Source organism: Cimex lectularius, unplaced genomic scaffold, assembly GCF_000648675.2.
Source record: "Cimex lectularius strain Harlan isolate CLEC.00 unplaced genomic scaffold, Clec_2.1 scaffold294, whole genome shotgun sequence".
NCBI lineage: Eukaryota > Metazoa > Arthropoda > Insecta > Hemiptera > Cimicidae > Cimex > Cimex lectularius.
The window spans coordinates 247,367-267,977 of NW_019392821.1; the positions used below are offsets into that span (position 1 = coordinate 247,367).

The 20,611-nt window shown below is 34.9% G+C and overlaps 1 protein-coding gene across 9 annotated transcripts in view; it reads left to right on the forward strand.

Moving 5' to 3' along the window:
* Nucleotides 1-20,611, forward strand: part of LOC106670970 (voltage-dependent T-type calcium channel subunit alpha-1H) — a 112,388-nt gene that overhangs the window by 61,198 nt on the left and 30,579 nt on the right. For all 9 annotated transcript variants that reach the window (XM_024228413.1, XM_024228410.1, XM_024228414.1 and 6 more), the window contains one exon: nucleotides 8,323-8,492. In XM_024228413.1, coding sequence (XP_024084181.1) covers nucleotides 8,323-8,492 — 170 coding nt within the window. The remainder of the gene's footprint in view (nucleotides 1-8,322; nucleotides 8,493-20,611) is intronic.

Genomic DNA, 20,611 nt, shown 5'->3' on the forward strand with positions numbered 1-20,611 from the left:
AAATATATATATATATATATATATATATATATATATATATATATATATGTCGATATCACAGTCTAAGTTTTTATAATTAAATATTGAAGAATTTTTCTTAAATTTACGCTGAGGAATCATTGTTGCAATTATTAAAGATTTGGGTTTTTTTGAAAGCCAGACTGGAAATTTAGATTTGTTATTTACTTTAACTCTAGTAGTGTCTAGCTGAAATATATTTAACACCTTTTCAATAAAAATGTTAAAAACACATTCACTAATTAGTAAAGTTAATCCGTTGGATAGCTGATATATCACAGTTTCTATAGTTTAAAATATCCCCACTAATCACCTTATTTAGGCACACTAATTACAGCTGCTTATGTGAGCTGTGGCAAAGAATACTCAGATATCAGGCCGATATAAGCCGGCGACCCACAATGGAGCATTCTTGGACCCATCATGTATGGTCTATACTATTTATGTCTATACCATGTCATGTCTGTACTATTTATAATACTGCTGACTTTCCTATACATCCCAACAAGCTTTGCGGATGACCTGTTGATTCTGTTATCTTACTCGTACCTTATCAAAGTAATCTCCAACATCGAAGAACTATGAAAAATGAGAAATAACAGTCTTTCTCTCCGCAGCACATCAACATGGAGCTCCCACACAAATCAGATACTTAGGACCTTGACTGACGTATAGCACATAAGGCTTTTATACAATTAATTGACGTCTTGGACAACCAAGAAAATTTTTAGGTCCTAAATCCGTTTAGTCCGTCAAAACTGAACTCACTCTACAGGACATTCCTGCGGCCACTTTGGACATACGCAGTGGAACTCTACGGTTCCTCCAAGTCATCCATATCCAGCGCACCCTATCCTTCTAATCAAAAGTACTTGGCGAAATTGTTAAAGCTCATTATTAAGTCACTGGACTTATTATCCACAATGACCTCAGCGTTTCCTTTGTCAACAAATCGATGCGACCCTTTCTCCGAAACATCCACAAAATATTTTCGAACCATCCAAACCCTCGAAAACTCCTCGCCACTTAATTCCTCACGTTGATTGCCAGTTTGGCTGATTTCTCTTAACCTGGGTTTTGCAAGTGACCTTAGTGACAGTCTTGTGGACCAAGAAAAAGCATAACATTTATAATAGAATAAATATTTTTAATACATTGATATTTTAATATATATGTACAGGCTACAACGGTTAAGGCACTGAACCAGCACTCATAAAGAAAAAGATACTCCCAAAAGATCCATACTTACAAATATTAAAAAAGGACAAAGGTTCTTCATTGGGACATTGTAAATAAATAATAAACTTAATGGAAAATCCTATGGAAGTGTACATAATATAATTTTAATTTGTTATCATACAAATTACGGTGGAGGTTCTAGGATAAAAAAGAAGTGTCATTTTCCAAATATGCATAATTTTCACCATACTATATTTAAATTATTTTTTATATTTATTATCGTTTTTCACAATTAGAAATTTCTATATCCTCTTTCTGAGAAAATAAAAACAGACATCAAATTTGATTTTTCTTACTGTTGCTTTAAAAGGTCTTATGCGCTCTTCCCGCTTCTCATTTATTTAGGGCCTTCATGTCGGAAATGTAATTTTCCGCTCTTGTAAAGATCTATTCACGGACTTATCCTAGCTGGTGATATGTAATCCTCAGCAATTCCATTTAGCGGCATAACGTCCAATATCAGGCTCTTCGAAATGCACAGACGTCCTGGACGAGCTGGCGACAATAATAAATTATTGCGAAGTGTTAAAGCTCACGCACCGCCGGGCTCAAATTATAATCAATCCTCCTGTGTCCCTCGTACAGCCCATCTAAGGAAGCCAAGTGGTTAAAGTTTAAGTAATACGTTACTTAAAGGAGAGTTAAGGACGGGTTTCACAAGAATTCAACAGTGCTGAAGTATGTTCCTGATGAGCTTTGTTTAGTCAACTGACCACGTAATCCAAATGTTCTACTGTAATAAATAAGTGAAAAATCCCCTGCAAGTCATTTGCTGTTAGAAACTCTCGTAAAAAATATATAATAAGGAAATGACTAACTAAAAAAATTATATTTAATTAAAAAACAACTGGAGCCAATTTATAAAATCAAGTTCTAAGAAATGATAGATTTGAAACCATAGCAGAATAACATTTAGGATGACAAAAGTGTTAGAAAATAGCAAAGCAAACTACGTCTGTTATTTCGTTTCAATATCAACACACTGCCCACCATAAAACTACAAAAATACTGTACACACGAAAGAAAAAATGTAGAGAAGCAGAAAAAATTTCGTCCAAATTGTTACAATTTCGACTAACAGTTCATAATATTTGAAAATTGACAAAAATCAAGTTGGTTTGTAGTTGTTTCACATCAGGTATTATTAATTTCTAAACTTCCCGAGATCAAGGATAGGGAGAGGCAAAAGTTATTAATTAAATTTTAGAGCTCTCTATCTTTAAAGTCTAATATTAACTTACAAAGTAATATAGCTTTATACTGTCACTAGCTTTACACAGCTTTGGTTATTTGTCTTTCCGCCACGACAACCGTACTGTCTTTAAGTTAAAAAAAGAAAAGATGATGAGGCATAAAAAGATTTAAAAAACCTTACTACATTACTTCATTGATACAAGGAATGTGTTATGTGGATTTTAAAGTTAACATTGTAATTCTTCAATTTGGCAAAAAGTGAAAAAAATTATTTGGGGAATGAGGACATGATAAATCATAAAACACTTTTGCATTAAATCAAATTTTGATCTTTCTTGCTATTTGAGAGTAATTGGTTCAGATGAAATTTCACACTTTTCGATTTATTTAAGAAAAAACGCCAACCACTGCTTCCATCTTATGTTACCAATTAATACAATAATTTTAAAAAACTTAGTATTGAATTATTTATTTTACATTTATTATGTACTTTACAATTTAACTTTTTCTGTCGAAGCAACGAAGCTGGGGTTACTTTTATTTTATAAGAATCGTTTTACAACAAAGCTCATAATGCTGGAACATAATAAGGTAGCTTCGAGGAAAGGAATTATGCTAGAGACAACCTCAAAGCGTAGAAACCAGGAGGATGTTTAATTTTAGAAGATTCAAGCCGAACGCTCATCTTGTTTAAAGAACCTTTATCAGCTACACCGTTCGTACAGAATAAACACGGCTCGGCTGATATCGTTTCGTTTAGCAGTTACACATTTTTTTTTTTTAATAACATAAATAAATAAAATGTAAATTTAAACTGGCACTTATTAATTAAAACACACTAACGAAACATATTTAAACATCAGTATAAATTTAACTAAGGGTTTTTATTAATTAAAATTCCAGTATTTAAGACAAATAATTTTTGATAAAATTAGTTATAGTAATTAAATTCTAGTATCTAGTTATTCCAAGAAAGGATCAATAGTGGAAACTTCCACGCTCTTGTAACTCAGCTTTGGCGTGCAAATTGCACTACCTAATTCACTGAAAACTAATTTCATGGCATAGTTTAATTATGAAGGCAAGTTGTTGCGTACAAACGCTGTCGAATTGATTTGACCCAACAGAGCTTGAAGCATTTGGAGCTAAGTAAAACAATTTCATCCTGCTCATAATCCTTAGTTCAAGTATTGGAGTCAGGGAAAAAAATTGTCATGAAGCGATGCAACACTCAAAAAATGTTTCCTATTTTTTCTTGGCTATCATTTAATGCTCTGAAAATAAGTAGATATATTTTACATTCATTTCAAAAAAATTATCATTTCCGTGCCGAATTATACAAAATAAAATCTAAAACTTATACTGCAATTGTAACATTCTAGATTTTATAACTACAGAATGAATGTAATTTATTAGCGTGAAAGGAAGAGATTGTTTAACCCCGCTACGAGAAATCGCAAGTACTCTGGGGTGAATGTGTGATCAGGAGAGTAAAAGTAAGTTATTATCGTCAAAGAAAGGTGTTGTTCCACCCCGTCCCGAGGAATATCGACTAGTCTGGGGGCGTGAATGACCAGACTTCTACGTTTGAATAGGTTGATGATGTATGTATGTTTTGTATATCTAGTGTAATTGAGAATAGGAGTGCAAAAGAGAGGTAAAACAATTTAGGATATGGACTTATAAAAGCAGAGAGTCTGTTACCAGATCGAGACCTGAAATGGCTGCAGTTTAAAAACAAAATACGCTTGAAAGATTAGAGAAAGATATATACCCACGCAGAAGACCGGCGATGACCTCAGCTGTTTGATGGCCTTTAAACTTTCCAAATTACAAATATATAGAACAACATCAGGGTACCCTGTTCCACTTTTTAGTGGAATTGTAAATTTTTATTGTATATGGCCTCAAAATATATGTTTTGTGTTTCTGTGTTTTGTATGAGTGAGTGTATTTATTAGATTATTTGGAGATTGTGAGATGAGGTCTGGTGTGACGTAGGTTAAGAAAAACATTTTCGTTATCGTGCCAACGTTTCGATCTTTATTGAGATCATCTTCAAGGCCTGCATTTCACCATCTCCAAATAATCATTAACTAACAGCCACTAAACACCATACGTATTTATTAGAGTGAATGGGGAGGGGCTGACAGTGAAATAGCATCCCTCAAGCTGTATAGAAATGATGAATGGTGTGGTGTGCGGTGTTCAGTCCTTTTTAAAAAGATGGTTCCCACTCAGTAAGTTGTTTTCAACGATCCGGATTTCGAGCTTTTATCTCATCATCAGGTTGAAGAAGTTCGACAACCACGTCTCTTTTTGCAATTCATGTCGAGAGACGTGGTTGCAGAACTCCTTCAACCTGATGATGAGCTAAAAGCTCGAAATCCGGATCGTTGAAAACAACTTACTGTGAGTAGGAACTACCTTTTTAAAAAGCATTTTCTTCAAGCTGTGTACGTGACTTGGGTCGATGGCGGAATATTTATAAAAGTACCCCATCGACCCCAATTAAATTAGTTTGTTATTGTACGCAGGTTGATGGAGGAACATTGAGTACTCCATCTAATAACTAGAATAATGCAATGTACTCAGGTGGAAATGTATTTATTTGTGTGAGTGCGTGTTGGGAGTGTGTGGTATTTCGCATGCGCTCGGGGCTGAAATGATCAAACAGTCGGATACCCTAAAAAAAAGTATTTAAAAAGCTACTTAAAATGGTAGAGAACAAACTAAAGTACTAAAACAAAAAACTGCCTTCTTCCTTATTAATTATATGTTTAACATTTTTATCATGTCCTTAAGACACATTACATAAAATAATAAGTTTGGTTATTTTGAGATGATAACATATTTTGGGTGAATATATAATAAACGACCAGTGGTACAATAATATTTATAAAAATTGTAGGTCTCTCAGGCACAACGACGTTTTGGTAAGAACACAACACCAAGAAGGGTCGCATTGTTCCATCTTTTTTTAATATAGAAAAGAAACGTGATATTGTTAACTTGTTAAAGCATTCATGATTGAATATATTTCAACAAACAACTAGCGTTCGTACTCGAACGCATAACAACTAATAAACGAATAGTTTTGTAAAAATAGTCAATAAACGAATAGCTCAGAATGCGTTTGAGAGAGACCACCATCATATAAAATATTTATTCAACTAATCAAAGTTGGTATTGCGTTAAGGAAGATAATATAATCTGTGAAACCTCGCCAATAAAATTACGTTCATTATGGAAAGATCAGATGATATGATTATTTTCAAATGGAAAACAAACGAAATAAACCATTATTTTATATAAACAATGTTAAAAGAAACATCATAAAATATTGAATGACAGAAAAACGGAAGGACTCGATTCGTTGTTTGCCCTTAGACGGACGTCCTTCGTCTCAACAGAGCTCAGTTTGCGCTATCTTCAACAGGTGGAAGACAATACGCATCAGGAAATTTATTTCCGTCGATATAATAGATAAACTTGTGTTTTCAAGTAAAATAATAGTGGCAGTTTTCGCAGTATGATTCGCTTTTGCAAAATTGGCGACAGTCTTTTCCTTAAAAAATCATCGTGACGAAAACAGGGCCTCTGAATCAACGGTTTACCTTCTTTCGGCGAACCCCTTTTTTTACGGGTCAAGAATCAAGAGGGGTTTATTTCATTTGGGTTTTCCTTTACAGTCCCACGCCCTCTGCGGGTCCAAAACAACCCTCGTTGTCAGGCTAAAGAACAGGCCGACCCCGCCCCGAGGAAACTCAATAAACGAAAAACGCATTCACCCCTTTTAAAGTTATGGTCTACTGATCCTCAATTATCAAATTAACTATAATTTTTTTTGTGCGTATCAGTAGAAGTCTGTCTAAATTGTTTATGGACAAACGTGTGGTGATTAGTGACCGTTAATCGATATTTATTTAGAAATCGTGAGATGCGGTCTGGTGTGATGTAGGTTTCACACCGTCCACTATTACTAATAATACTACATTAAGTCTATCGAATACAAACAAACCAGCATACATTTCCATGTCATTTATCCAAGGCCTATCACATAAATTAAACAGATTTCTCTCGTCCGATGCGTACACAACAAATATTTTTCACATAGTCTAATTTCCCAACAATTTAGAAAGGATAATCTGGCCGAGCCATTACCAACACATTGTTTCCCTTCGTCGGCTCCTTTCACCTTAAAGAAGCCGACGCCTTATACAAAAATGTCTTTCCTGTACCGACATCCTTCCCCACCCCCTCAAAATCCAACGTATATAAACACAAAATTGCAAAATCTCACTGGCACTCTCGACACGACTCGCAAGAATGACACAATAACACAGAAGACAAACACTTTGAGTGAGTAGAAATACTTTGATTGAATATATAAAAAATATATTTTGCATTTAAATTCACTTTTCCACATCCAAAATTGTTATATGCAAACAATATTTGTAAATTCCAGGCCCTGAAGATGATCTCAATAAAGATCGAAACGTTGGCACGATAAAGAAAATGTTTTTCTGAAACCTACATCACACCAGATCGCATCTCACGGTTTCTAAATAAATGTTTATGTACATTTGATTTATGTTTCTTTTAACATGATGATTCGTACTTTTGTAAGCACAGTGTTTACTATAACTGAAAGTAGCAAACATACGTGTTTAATTACAAAACGATCTTTGTACAGAAAATTTTGCTTTACAATTGTGGGATATTAGAAATAGAAAAAATTGAATTGCAGAAACAACTAGCTGGATTAAATTGCCAAACAATTTTTACATTATCAGTCACTGACAAGAAGAATTGGTAAACGCGTATTTGTAGATTACAAAAGTCATCAATCGTTAAGTGAACATGCAACATGAGCTGCAAAACATTTGGATATCTATTTCATTAATATGTTACCAGGAGAAACAGCTACTTACGAATCAATAGATTCTGATGTAGATCAAGATGAAGGAGTAAATTATCCAACTGAATACTTAAATTTACTCGATTTATCTGGATCTCCACCACACATCATTAATCTGAGGGTTGGTGTTCCCATCATTCTTCTCAGAAACAGTGACCCACCCGTCTTTGCAATTGCACCAGATTTGCAGTCAAAAAATTAAACAATGTCATCGAAGCAACATAATTCCTTAATTTTGGAAAAAAGTGTGTGAATAGTTTTATAGTTTTTGAAAGCTATTTTAAAGTTATTAGAAGATAGAAATGTGTTGAATTTATGTGGGGCCGTGAATGAATGGCATGGAAATGTATGTTTGTCTGTATTTGGTAGATTTGATGTGGTATTATTAGTAATCACAGATGTGTTAGTGTTGGTGGTTATTTCCATATTAATTATTGCAATTCATTTTTTTTCATCTCATCCAAGGCCTTAAATAAAAAGAAAAATTATTTGAAATTATTAACAGACTTAATATTTAATATTCAAAAGATATTGGAAACATGAGTGCACTCTTTTTTTCCAAAAGATTTCTTTTAAACTCGGTTTTTAATGCTTGTAAAAAAAATTTACATGTGTAATATTGTTTGTAATATATAATTCTATAGGATCATAAAATCATAATAAAATTTATTCACGCACTAATTACTTATATCTTGCTCGTAATTACAAAGATGTTTAATTTTTTTCGGCCTAGAAGTAATACTTACCCATTTAAAGTACGTTAGTACTCATTTAATGAAACATAATTTATAATTTAAAACTTAAATTGCTTATGTATATTTAGTTTGACACTCCCGCTGTGAAAGCGAATTAACTTATTGCAGTGTTTCTACTGTATTATTTTCATTGGTTCATGCGTATTATTAAATTGGCGAATAAGAAAAATAGTTAAATATTTATTTTCATTTCAGGTACTTGGCCCATCTGTTCAGGCGTGGGAAGAGACGGTTGATAAAAAAGTACAGGCTTTGGAAGTACAGACGACAGCAGAGAAGAGAAAAGAAGAAAGAAAACCCGGTCCAACCTCTGGCGAATACGATTCTCCTCAAACCGTTTCCTCCCTCGTCTCAAAGCCCGCAAGGTACCCACTAGGTTGTAAAATAAGTTAAAAATTGTAAGCCCACATATCTCGACGTTTTCGACCGATGTAGGAAAACTTGTAACAACGAAAAAAATCCTTCCACCGAGAAGACAATTTCAGTTCAAGAGATTCTTATTATTACCGAGTTCGCCTCTACTTCGTGTTTAAGCCTCCTATTGTAGAATGTCGAACACAATGGGGGATTTTTATTGACTCGGTTCTTTTGAGCGAAACGCGAAGCGGGATCACTTTTTTCCCTTCAGTAGTTCGACAAGGGCCGCTCGGAAAAAATATTCTTAATAGTGGCGGGTAGGAAAAAAATGGAATCCACTCTTCATGAAGAGGAAACGTTACACTGGTACGATTCGATGGAAAGTGGGATCTGCGGCCAACCGGGACCTTCTAATGGTGGCCGGAGACCATTCAAAGGCTAAAACAAAAGAAAGTTCACTAGGTCGGTTGGAGCCATTCTCTCACAAATACAAAGAACTACAAAAAGATTTTTTTTAAAAAGATTTGTCTCTTTACATCTGCCCACTTGATTCATTTGATTGGTATTTTACAAAAACTCTGAGCGCTTTGTAAAGTAGTAAACAAATTACGAAAAAAACACAATTTAAATTCTTTTTTTAAATAAAATAATTGTTTAAAATGTCATTTAAAATTTCTACAGGATTGGAAAAGAATTTTTTTTTGTTCGCGAAGATTAGACGTATTATTTTATAAATATACGCTTCAATTACACACTACTTTCTATATGTATTGTGAACACATGAGAAAACTCACAACAACTAATCAAAGCTTTTGGCCCGCATTTCGATTAAGTAACCCAATCATTTTGTATATTCAACATCCGTATATTGCGGAATAGTTTGAGTATTTAATTGAGAAGAAACCTCTGTAACACCATGTGTTATTTCCTCCAAGTTCATTAAGGGTGTAAAATTTTCATGAACTATATTTTTTTAAATAACTCCCCAAAAAATATTTGTGTGCTTAAGTAGGATAAACCAAATGGATAAAGATAGGGTTAGGGATAAAAGAACCGGCTTTTACCGGTCAGCTTCAGATTGTTGATCAACCTCCATAGTCTTGCCAACGGCTCATTAGTGTAGAATCATGCTTCCGACTTTTCCTCCCCTATTTGCAAAAATCTGGACCTGCATAGACCATTACAAATCAAAAAATGTGTTTTTAGGTCTCCTCCTCTTCCTGGCAGTATCTGTACAGTGTTTCTTCTGTACGTAATCCTGTGCCTTTTTAGGAGGCAGTGCCCTGTCAGCAGTCCACAACGAGAATCCTGGTTCGGTTGGGGCTTTCTTCCATTAATTCCTTTGTAATTTTTCCGGATGGCCCTTCTATGAATCTCTTCGCGTACCTCATTCCTGAGGTATAATTTCTTTAAACTTTGGACTCGTTAAGAATCCATTTTAGAATGTATCCTCATTTTTGGCACGTTGCTAGCCCACAGCAGGGTTTGGGACCTAGAGAGTCAATTTTGGCACCTTCTGAGGCCAATATGTCATCCTTTTCATGGTCTCTAAGCCCCGAATACCCAGGGACCCTTGGCAGAGTCAGGCCAGTAGTGTCGCTGACTTCCGAAAGGGCTCCTGGTGGTCCAAACACGTTTTGCCTTTACCTCCTCTGTCAGCCAGTCAGAGAAGACGGCTATCTTCCGGGATTGTATTCCTCTTTATCTCCCTGGTGCAATATTCAATCGCTATGATTTCAGACGGAAAACTGTAACATATTTACATATTTAGGGTCAGTTCGGTCTTTGGATTCATCCCGACGAGCCCAGCCCCGGTGCCCTCTCAGTTTTGAAGACGTCAGTGTGTACCGGTAGAAATTTACCTTCAGCGGTGTTACTTTGACCCATTCTTCAGTTCTGGTAGCAGTACCTTGTACTTTTTATAATATTGTATTTTGGAGAAGTGGCATCGATTGGCATGCCTAATATGGCATGTGCCTTCATCTCCTCCCTCAGTTTCCATTGTTTATTTACATGGCCTATCCTTGCAGATGATTGTCCATTTGTGAGCTTGTGGGCAGCTGCTCTGGCTTCTCCTTAAATTAAAATATAAAGTGATGGGAGGTTTAAAAACACTTCCAAGGCATCCTAGTGCTCATAGCTCCAGTGATACTGAAACAAGCTTGTCTTTGGGTGCCACTTAATAGCTTAATTACTATGGCCTAAGGAGTCTTGGACCGCCCATCACCGACCCATATATCACCATTGATGGACGCAGGTATATAGCCACTGAGTCATTTTGGGGTTTAATCCTCAGTTTTTGGAGAAGAGCCTTCTGCACCTTCCCCAGGCAATTTTGGCTTTTTGCGTGGTTTTAATTATGTGTTGATTCCATGTTAGATATTTGGACTTCGAGGAAAATGGAATCCAGGTCCAGTCTAGGGTATGAGTTTCACGTCCTGTTGTCCTCTTCCTTGTAAAACGAATCGTTATTTCGCACCTCTCTTTTGCACCACCTGTCAACTAAATGGAAAACCTAAACAAAAATTCCCTTTCGACTTCAAAACAATAACCAATTTCTTTCAGTATGAGATTGAACGTGTTATTTTTTCAATATTTAGCATTTTTGGTGCGCTTAGCCCGTTATGCAGTTTTAATTAAGCGTGAATGTTGTAAGCCTGGCGTCGCCAAAGAAATCTGAAAATAATGCTACGGAATAGGCCACAACAAGTCGATAACTTCAAAAACTTTTCGACCGCTAATTGTCTCGTGCCAATTACCCTAATTTGATGGGATATTCGAGGTCTTGCCTTCGTTCCTTAACGCCCCCTCTGAAAAAGGGAAACAGCGGACGGGGAAATAACTTCACAAAATACACCAAGTTTTTCCATTACGGAAGATGAGCAAACTGTGTAATAATGTGATATGGCCGTGGATAAAGTTGTTTTTTTTAATATTTCGTTAGAACACTTGGAAAAAGCGTCATTATCCGCCTTCGTGTTGAGCCTTAAGATCTGTTATTTGTACCCTTTCTTGACCGTACATACGCTCTAAAGAAAAACACTTGTGTAATAGTTATTACCATAATTATATAATTATTCGCAGATCGTGAGAGGCGGTCTGGTGTGACATGAGTTTTAGAAAAACATTTTCTTTGTCGTGCCAACGTTTCGATCTTTATTGAAATCATCTTCAGGGCTCAAAGTTTTTTTTTTGTTTGTAGATATGTCATTTTAGTGTGTCGTGTTGAGAGTGAATTTTTCTAAAACTACGTCCCACCAGTCCGCATCACGATCTCCGAATAATCATTGACTAACGGTCACTAAACACCACACATTATTATATAAGTTATAAAAAAACTACCCATCATTGACGTTTTTTAAAGTTTTTTTATAATTGATTACTATTATCAATGTCCCCTCGACTACAGCAAATAACATAATAATAGGTAGATTGAAGAGCAAAGGAAACAAGCATACTTCTAGAAGGAGAGAGAGGGTACAACTATACACTTTATTTATTACGCACTGTTAGTTATAACTACGATAATGTTTGCTATGCGATCAACCAGCCTTCAATACGATGTTGATTAGGATTCGGGTGTAGTCTTCAAACTTATGTTACTATATCAACGCCCAAACTTTCGACAAGTTTTATTGTCTTCTTCAGGGCATCTACAGAGACATAGGGACATAGTTAGGTAGTTATAAATTATTTCGTCAATTTGTTGCTACTTACAAATACGAAGTCACAACTTAAACCTGTTACACAAATTCGTCATATATATAAAATCTCTTCTTCACTAATTTCTTTCATACATAAACAATAATAATTACTTTTAAAATTAACAAACCAACAAAGGAGTCCCCTGAAGAAGACAATAAAACTTGTCGAAGGCTTGGTTATTGTTATTATAACATTGTATGTTTGAAGACCACAACCCGAATCCTAATCAATAACTACGATAGTTTATAACTATGAAACCTCCCTTCTTAAGAGCAAGGATCCCTGGGGAATCTTACAATTATTACCTTAGAATTACTTACAATGAGTCAAAATGATCTAAGTTGAAATGAATTGTCGATTTACATTTGTAGATATTAAAATTGAGGTTTATACAATGGAAAGGATAAACTATAGATATTATGAAGCTTAATACTTACAAAATTTGCCTTATACATACATTATTTGCCTTACATTTCTAATCCATCTGGATGGTTATTACTAATGATTATCTATTTTCTTTGTGAATAAAACATCACTATAAACAATATTATTATTACAGGGAATATAATTTAAAGAGCATTGTCGATATACTTGGTTGTACATAAATTGGGTGGGTGAACTTGCTCAATTTGACTATGGGATTAGAAGAAAGTTTTTATAGGTTCAATTTTTTCTAGTTTAATGCTGAGGTCCGGAGTTTGCTTTGGAAAAACTGTGATGAATAAGCTTCTAATTAGATAATAGGTCATCTCAAATGTTTTGAGATGACCTATTATCCCACCTTCAAGAAGGAAGAATCATAAGATTAACTGTTGAGGTCAAAATATAAGAAAACATCGTTACTTCTAATTAGAATTGGTTTCGAAAATCAGAGATTTTTGTTGAAAGATGAATTTCTCTCTGGCTGCTTTTATCATAAGTATACCCTGTAAAGTTCTTGATTCTATGGAGTCTTCGAGAAGAATTGTTACGATCTCAAGTGATGGGAAAACGGCCAAAAATTGGTTTATTTCTGGAATGTACGCCCAATATTTGCTGTCGATTTGAAGAGCTGAATACTTGCAGAGTACAATATGTAATAACAAATCTTCTTCGCAAAGTGGAGATTCATGTTTGAGGACATTGATATACTTTATTTTTTAGATGTCATTGAAGTGTATAATTTCTTGAATTTTGGATCTTAATAAGTTCTTGGACTTTGGAATGATAGTTAAAAACGTATTTTTGATAACTCAAATTCTTGTTCCTTACACATTGGTTGGCTTATGAAATACATTATCTGACTTTTTCTTTGGCCATTGGCCGGAAAAGATCATAGTTAGACGGTGCGACGTAAGGGATGTAAGTAGGGTGAACGTTTCTGAAAACTTTTCTTTGGCCAAACGTGAACGATGGGCAGGAGCATTGCCTTGCTGAAATATCTCTTTATACTTATTAAGCAAACCAGGGTACTTCTCTTTTAAAACCCCATATTTTCGAGTTGTTCGCAATGAAACTCTGCATCAATAGTTCTACCATCTGGAACCAACTCAAAGGGCAAAACACCCTAAAAATTCCACCAAACACAAAACATAATATTTTTCCAAATCGATCTTGGTGAACCTCTGCTCGAACCTCTTGGCCTTGGGGTACCCACTGTTTTCTGTGGATAGGATTTTTTAAAAATATCCATGTTTCATCATTCGTTACTTTTTTAATTGGCGGCTTACCGTTACCTTTGAAATTTCTGTTTCGGACGGTAATCCTCGAGTGGTCGCATACGGATCCTTGTTGAGTGACTCGAGTAATAATTCAGCATCATCCACCGCTGAATGGCGACCATATCTAGGTTCATCTTGAAGGCTGTTGTTCCCAACCAAAACGCTGCAGTGTTAAGATGCACGACATATTCTCCTACCGTTGCACAAATTACCTCGGCTGCTGCCTTCGCACTTAGTCCTTTATTCCAGTAGCGCCTCAGTAGACCACGAATGACAATTTTTTCTTCTGACATTTTCGGTGAGATTTATAAATTGGAATGAAAGGCAGGGTCATTTGATATACTTAATTAAATAAACGATTAGTCAAAGTAAACAATGATATATGTATGCATTGTTTACAACAGAGTAGAATAACGATTAAAATGGAAACTTTAATATCGCCAATTAATTAATGCACTATGGCTTTTGTAACGACCTCGTAATTCGTGAATATTTATTATGTTTAATAACATAATATGACATAATTGATAATAATAATTAATCAAATAGATTCCTAGGTTCCCCTTAGTAAGTACTAAGTAAATTTTATTAGGAGACCAAGCCCTTTAATATTCCTCGTGTCTCGTTTTCGCCTGCGCTAACAAGTTATTTATTTTAATAATAGTTCTCAAATAGTAATTAAATTAAAGTAGAGCGTAACTACTTCGTTTATCGTGGAATTAAATTTGACACATGACGATAGTTTATGGTACTGATTATTTAAAATTTCAAAAATAGGCATTTTAAGAAAAAAAACAACAGTAGGTGAAAGTGTGTTCTGAAGTTTGGGGCTTTGCTATACCAAGATGGATATGTAATAGTCCTAGATTTTGAATAATTTGTCACGATAGCTCAAGTGGTGGAGAAGCGGCGTATTGAGCCGAAGGTCGTGGCTTCGAATCCAGTTCGTTACACTAACTTTTTCATCTCAACCAGAACCTCACATAAAAGATTAATTAATTGAAACAAGTAATTTGGTCAATAGACTACTAAATATAAAAGTCGTCTTTGTTGGTGGAGACAACGTATCATCCGAGCAATGTTATTGTCCTGGAACAACATAGTTAAATCCATAAGTAATATTTCGAGGACATTTTATATTGGATAAATGGATAATAGGTTTGGTATTGTAATATGTGTTTTTTTAGGTGATTACTTTTTTATTTATACACGACGTTTTTTGTTTTAAAATTTTGGTTTCAATTTATTCTGCTTTTGCATAGTTCCGTGTAAGGATACAAAATTATTATTAAGTAAATTTTGCTTATTTTGGATATACAAACACCCAGGAGAGATAAGATAAGGAGGGAGAAGGGTGTTAAGTGGCTGTATACGCTGGATCGGTGAGCCTTTTTTTATCACGTTCTAGATCCCTGTTCCCTTCTGGAGTGTACCTGCTCCTTTTTTCTTTGAAATATCAAACTATAGTATATTAGTATTTGTTTTGTATTGATTACATAAGTTAAATTTTATTTGTTTTTTATAAAACGAGAAAAATTTTATTTGAGAAAAATCTTTTTTTTTTTGTTTTTGTTACCGAGGCATTTATTGTAAATATAATTTTTATCGTTTGATTTTCAAAAGGCAATGTTGTATTACATTTTTCCTTATATACTTCTTTTCCCCTGCTCTTGTTTAGATCTTAAGGTTGTTAATTAACAAGTTGTTTAATTTTCGAATCTCAATATGTACAATTAGGGTAGAATTGAATCTCTCGATGGCTCCTTTAGATTCCGGATGTTGTGAAGACATAAAAATGAAGTTTGATTTTATGGAATTTTAGTTCAAGAATTAGTGAATTTTTAAATTCCAATCCATTGTGCGAAACTATTAGCGTTGGACTGTTCTGCCTACTAAAATGTTTAATTAATTTGTTGACAATTTCAATAGCGTGGCCTGACTTAAGAGAGTAAGCTTGGGCATACATTGAGAATGTATCGATAAAAGTGTGAAATTTAGTATTGTCCAATGTAATTGAATGTTCGATCTCCAACGGTTTTGTGTGATGTTAAATTCTAACCCAAGCGGTTGATTTTCACCATTAGGCCATTTCCACATTGATTAATGAATGTTTGAATGAATTTACGCTGATTTGGCCAATAATGTAGCTTTTTAATTACGTTTTTTGTTTCGTCTATTCCACGATGATTGGTTTTGCTCACATGGTAATTTTCGATTACTTCTTTAATTTCAAACTGTTTTTCGACATAGATTAATTTTTGTGTATATTTAGTAAAATCTATTTCGACTTGTTTAAAATATTGAAAGAGAATACGGCAAATTTTTCGTATATTTTGTTTTCGAAATATAATAAATACTTAGTTTTTAGATTGACATATAATTTGATAAAATTGAATAAACCTTTTGAAAAATTGTTTCTTGGGAATTGAACTAAGATTTATTGCTTTGTATTTTCAAAGAGGTTTAGGAATAGGAGGTTAAGATTGGAAAATAGGGTCCATCCAAACACTATAGCCTGGGACTTATTGATATTGAAGAAAAGGCCCTTTTCAACGGCCCAGGAGCTGATGGCATTTAGGTCCTCTTTGAATTTATCAAATTTAACTTTCCAACAGACCCTGTTCATAATTGTAACTTATCGTCAAAATATTTAAAAAAGACCTTTTTAAGCACTATAAAGAGATCTTGTGAATTAATTGTGACTGTAGTGTAGTAAGAATTTATAGAAAGAATGGTTTAAGTCTTTAAGTCCCGGTCAGGGAGCCGGGAGAGAAAGGGAGGTTGACTGGGATGAGGATTATTTGCGAACTTATTTTTCATTATTTGCGATTATTTGAGAGGAAGGAATGAAACATTGGATGAATGTATGTGTATGTTGGTTGAACTGCATGGGATAACCAGTTGGAGGTTATCTTTCAGGATGGACGGGCCATGTTGGAGCTCGTTCTCTTTATATTTAATTTCAATATACTTAAAACAATCAGTTTCAATATTGTAAATAGATGCTCATATTTTTGTCTTTTTAAATGATTAATTATAGTTTCAAAGTCCTTACAAATGGCATGTACAAATTCCTCGACGGGACGAAGGAGCTCAGTTTTCTCTTTTCAATTGACCTTTTTTTAATATAAGGCTGATAATAAATATAACGTTAATAAATATTTATCTTGCCAATAATAAAACTACTTGGCATTATTCTTTAAGGAGATATGTACAGTATTTAAACGTTTTACCAAAAAATTATGGAGAACGGTGTGTTTTTTTTACTATGATTTGTTGAGTGTTAGAATTAAAGGAAACTGTCGATGAGTCTTTTCCATTATCCTCGGACAGGGAATAAAGTACCGCACCACTATAAACAATGGATTTGAGGTGACAACAACGGGGAAAAGTTGGGAAAATACTGCCTCTCTACAAGTCCCACGATGTCCAGTCCCTGGAAAATCCGAACGGCTCGATTGAGGTTGAGTTCCATCCTGGAGGATCAGTAATCCCCAAGGATAATTCTCAACAATTCCTCTAAACAGACCCTATTCATAATTGTAACTTATCGTCAAAATATTTAAAAAGACCTTTTTAAGGCACTATAAAGAGATCTTGTGAATTAATAGTGATTCTAGTGTAGTAAGAATTCGTAGAAAGAATGGTTTAAATCTTTAAGACAAGAGGCATAATATACTACAAGGTTGATGCAGATTTTATAATACTACTTCACTTATTTTTTATATATATTTTTTATTTAATTAACGTTCAGCTTAATGAAAGATACATTTTTGTCCTATATTTCTATGTTCCACATTTCAGACTGGTGGTTTTTAATTTTTTTTATCTTTATTATTCACTAGAAATATATTTGGCTATGATTAGTGGGTACCTTTTCAGGAAATCAATTTTAGGTACTTGAGAAATCTGTCAGTTCCCAATTAATCCTTTTATCTTATACGTGCCAAAATTTTTGCTTAGCTATCACCTCTGTCCAAATTAATAATCGCAACCATTATCGTGTGAATATATTTATTGTTATGCGTCAATGTAATGCGATTTCAATGACATTATTTTCATAATTATTTTGTTAAGAATTCAATTTTATTTCGCTCTAGGTTTTCATTGTTGGTAAGCGTTTGCCAGAGGTGTGCTTTAACTTTAGGTGAAAGTTTGCCTCAATTCTTCGAGACGCTTTGAAGAAAGGTACGCCCCTGCGGTTCCTTACGTGGGATCATTGTGTGTCATTGATGATTTGGGATGGCATTTCCTTGGACGCTCGCACCGAATTGGTTGTAAGATTGGTTGGAAGATCTTTAAATTTACAAGAGGTACTTGCCATTTGCCCCCAAATCGGTGAGATATTCTTGCTGATGTAGAGGCCCCACAGAGCACGTATTGTGTATCACTGCCAGAATGAGGTTAGAATTGAGTGCACGGTGTGGCCAGCTCGAAGCCCGGATTTGAACCCAATCGAACACATTTGGGACCAACTTAAGTAACGAGTACGACGGCAAAACCCAGGTCCTTAACAAATTAGAAGAGTTGGAAACGGCTGTTCTTCATGAATGGGAAAGAATTCCTCAGGATTTTACCAGAAAACTTTTCCAAGGAAAGCAATGGACGTGATTCGTGCCAGAGGTGAAAATACTTTGTTAAAATGGTCAAAAAGTTCTTTTTACATTTTTAATTGTTTTTGATTTTTTTTATATCTTATTTTTACTACCTAACCTATTTTTGATATGCAAAATATGAATAAGCCCCTAATTACATTAAAATTATGGGTGGTTTGTTAATTTTGTGTATATATACACTGAGAGGCTAAAAAGTCACTCTCGTTTTATTTTGGTAAATCGTTACTATTTTTATTGTTTGTTGTTTAGATATTTTTAAAGAAAAACATAAGATAGCTAATTAATGAAAAACATAAACTGAGTAAAACAATTTTACTGGAAATGTTGTTATGGAAATAAAGAAAAGAAAATGTTCAATTCAGTACGGAGTACCGCTTGTCTTCGACGTGGCATTGATTTTATGAGGTTTTGTAATGCTGTAGAATATTTTCATCCTCCACCAACTGCACAATTCCTAACTCTTACAAATTCTCTGTCATCACTGGGCGACTAAAACGTGGGGGGAACCCTCTTTGACAACTCGTCGCAAAGGTATTCGATAGGGTTTAGTCGGGACTACATGCTGGCCATATATCTCTCTCTGGGGTTTCTCCAAGCCCTCTCTCTGTCGTTAGAAGACTCAAACAAAACCTTAACTCATCCGAAAACAGGATATTAGTTCAATCTTGCTCCGACTAATTGATGGGATTTCTTGTGAAACTTAACCGAACTGCTCTGTGCCTTGCCAGAAGTTCTGGACCAGTGGCATGCCTTCTCGCACGTAATCGAGTTCTGAAAATCTTCCTTTACAATGCGCAAACTGATCTTAACATTTCTAACTTGTTGAAGTCGTTGCTTCAGCTCAACGGCGGTAGAAATTCGATTACGGAGTACATTCAAATCAATAAAACGGTCATCTCTCTGAGATGTGACACGATGGCGACCTGATTCGTGCCTTCTTGATTAACCTCCAGTATCTTCGTAGCGATGGAAGACACTTTGCACGGTTGTCTTGGGAATGTTAAGCACCCACATAAGCTTGACTTATTCCATTTTCCAACAATGCTATGATTCTAGCTGAACCTGTATCTCTTAAAACCATCACTTAAACAAATTCGAAACTTAAAAATGGTACATCTTAAAAAATCAAACCACCGGAATGTTAGAAAGAAGCTTTACAGAAAAAGCAACAAAGAAGAGATTATCTATTCAAAGATTTATTTACAAAATCCAATTGTAAACACGCAGGTTTTATCTGCGTTTTATTTACCTATAATCCTTTACAGCGAACCATGCGTTGTTGTAATATAATCAATGAAGGAATCTAAGAAAGATAATTAAAAATATTAAGGGTGGCCACTATTTTTCATCTTAGTGTACATCACCAAAAGCATAAAAATTGATCATATCCCCCCCCGGTAGTTCTGGATATATATATATAAAGTGGAAGGTTTATGGGCCGACAAACAGCTGAGGTCATCGCCGGCCCTCCGCATGTATTCCTTCTCTTTCCTGTCTTTCTCGCGTATTTTGTATTGAACTGCAGCCATTTGAGCATCTCGATCTGGTTACTGACTCTCTGCTTTTACTTGTATATTACGTCGTTATTTTAAAAAGCTAGCCTCTTGTTAGTACCTCAGGTTGTCAATTTAAGAATTGATACACAACATACAATACATAACATATACATCGCCACAAACATAGAAGTCTGGTCACATTCACTCCCCCAGAGTACTCGATATTCCTCGGGGCGGGGTTGAACCCACTCCATTCGCGCTAATAACTTACTTTTACTCTCCAGACGTCACACACTCACCCCAGAGTACTCGATATTCCTCGGGGCGGGGTAAATAACCCCTTCCTTTCATGCTTAAATTACATTCATTCCAACAGAGTAAAATATAAACAACATACAATACTAACATAAAAGTCTGGTCACATTCACTCCCCCAGAGTACTCGATATTCCTCGGGGCGGGGTCGAACCCACTCCATTCGCGCTAATAACTTACTTTTGCTCCCCAGACATCACACACTCACCCCAGAGTACTCGATATTCCTCGGGGCGGGGTAAATAACCCCTTCCTTTCACGCTAATAAATTACGTTCATCCTAATGTAATAACATA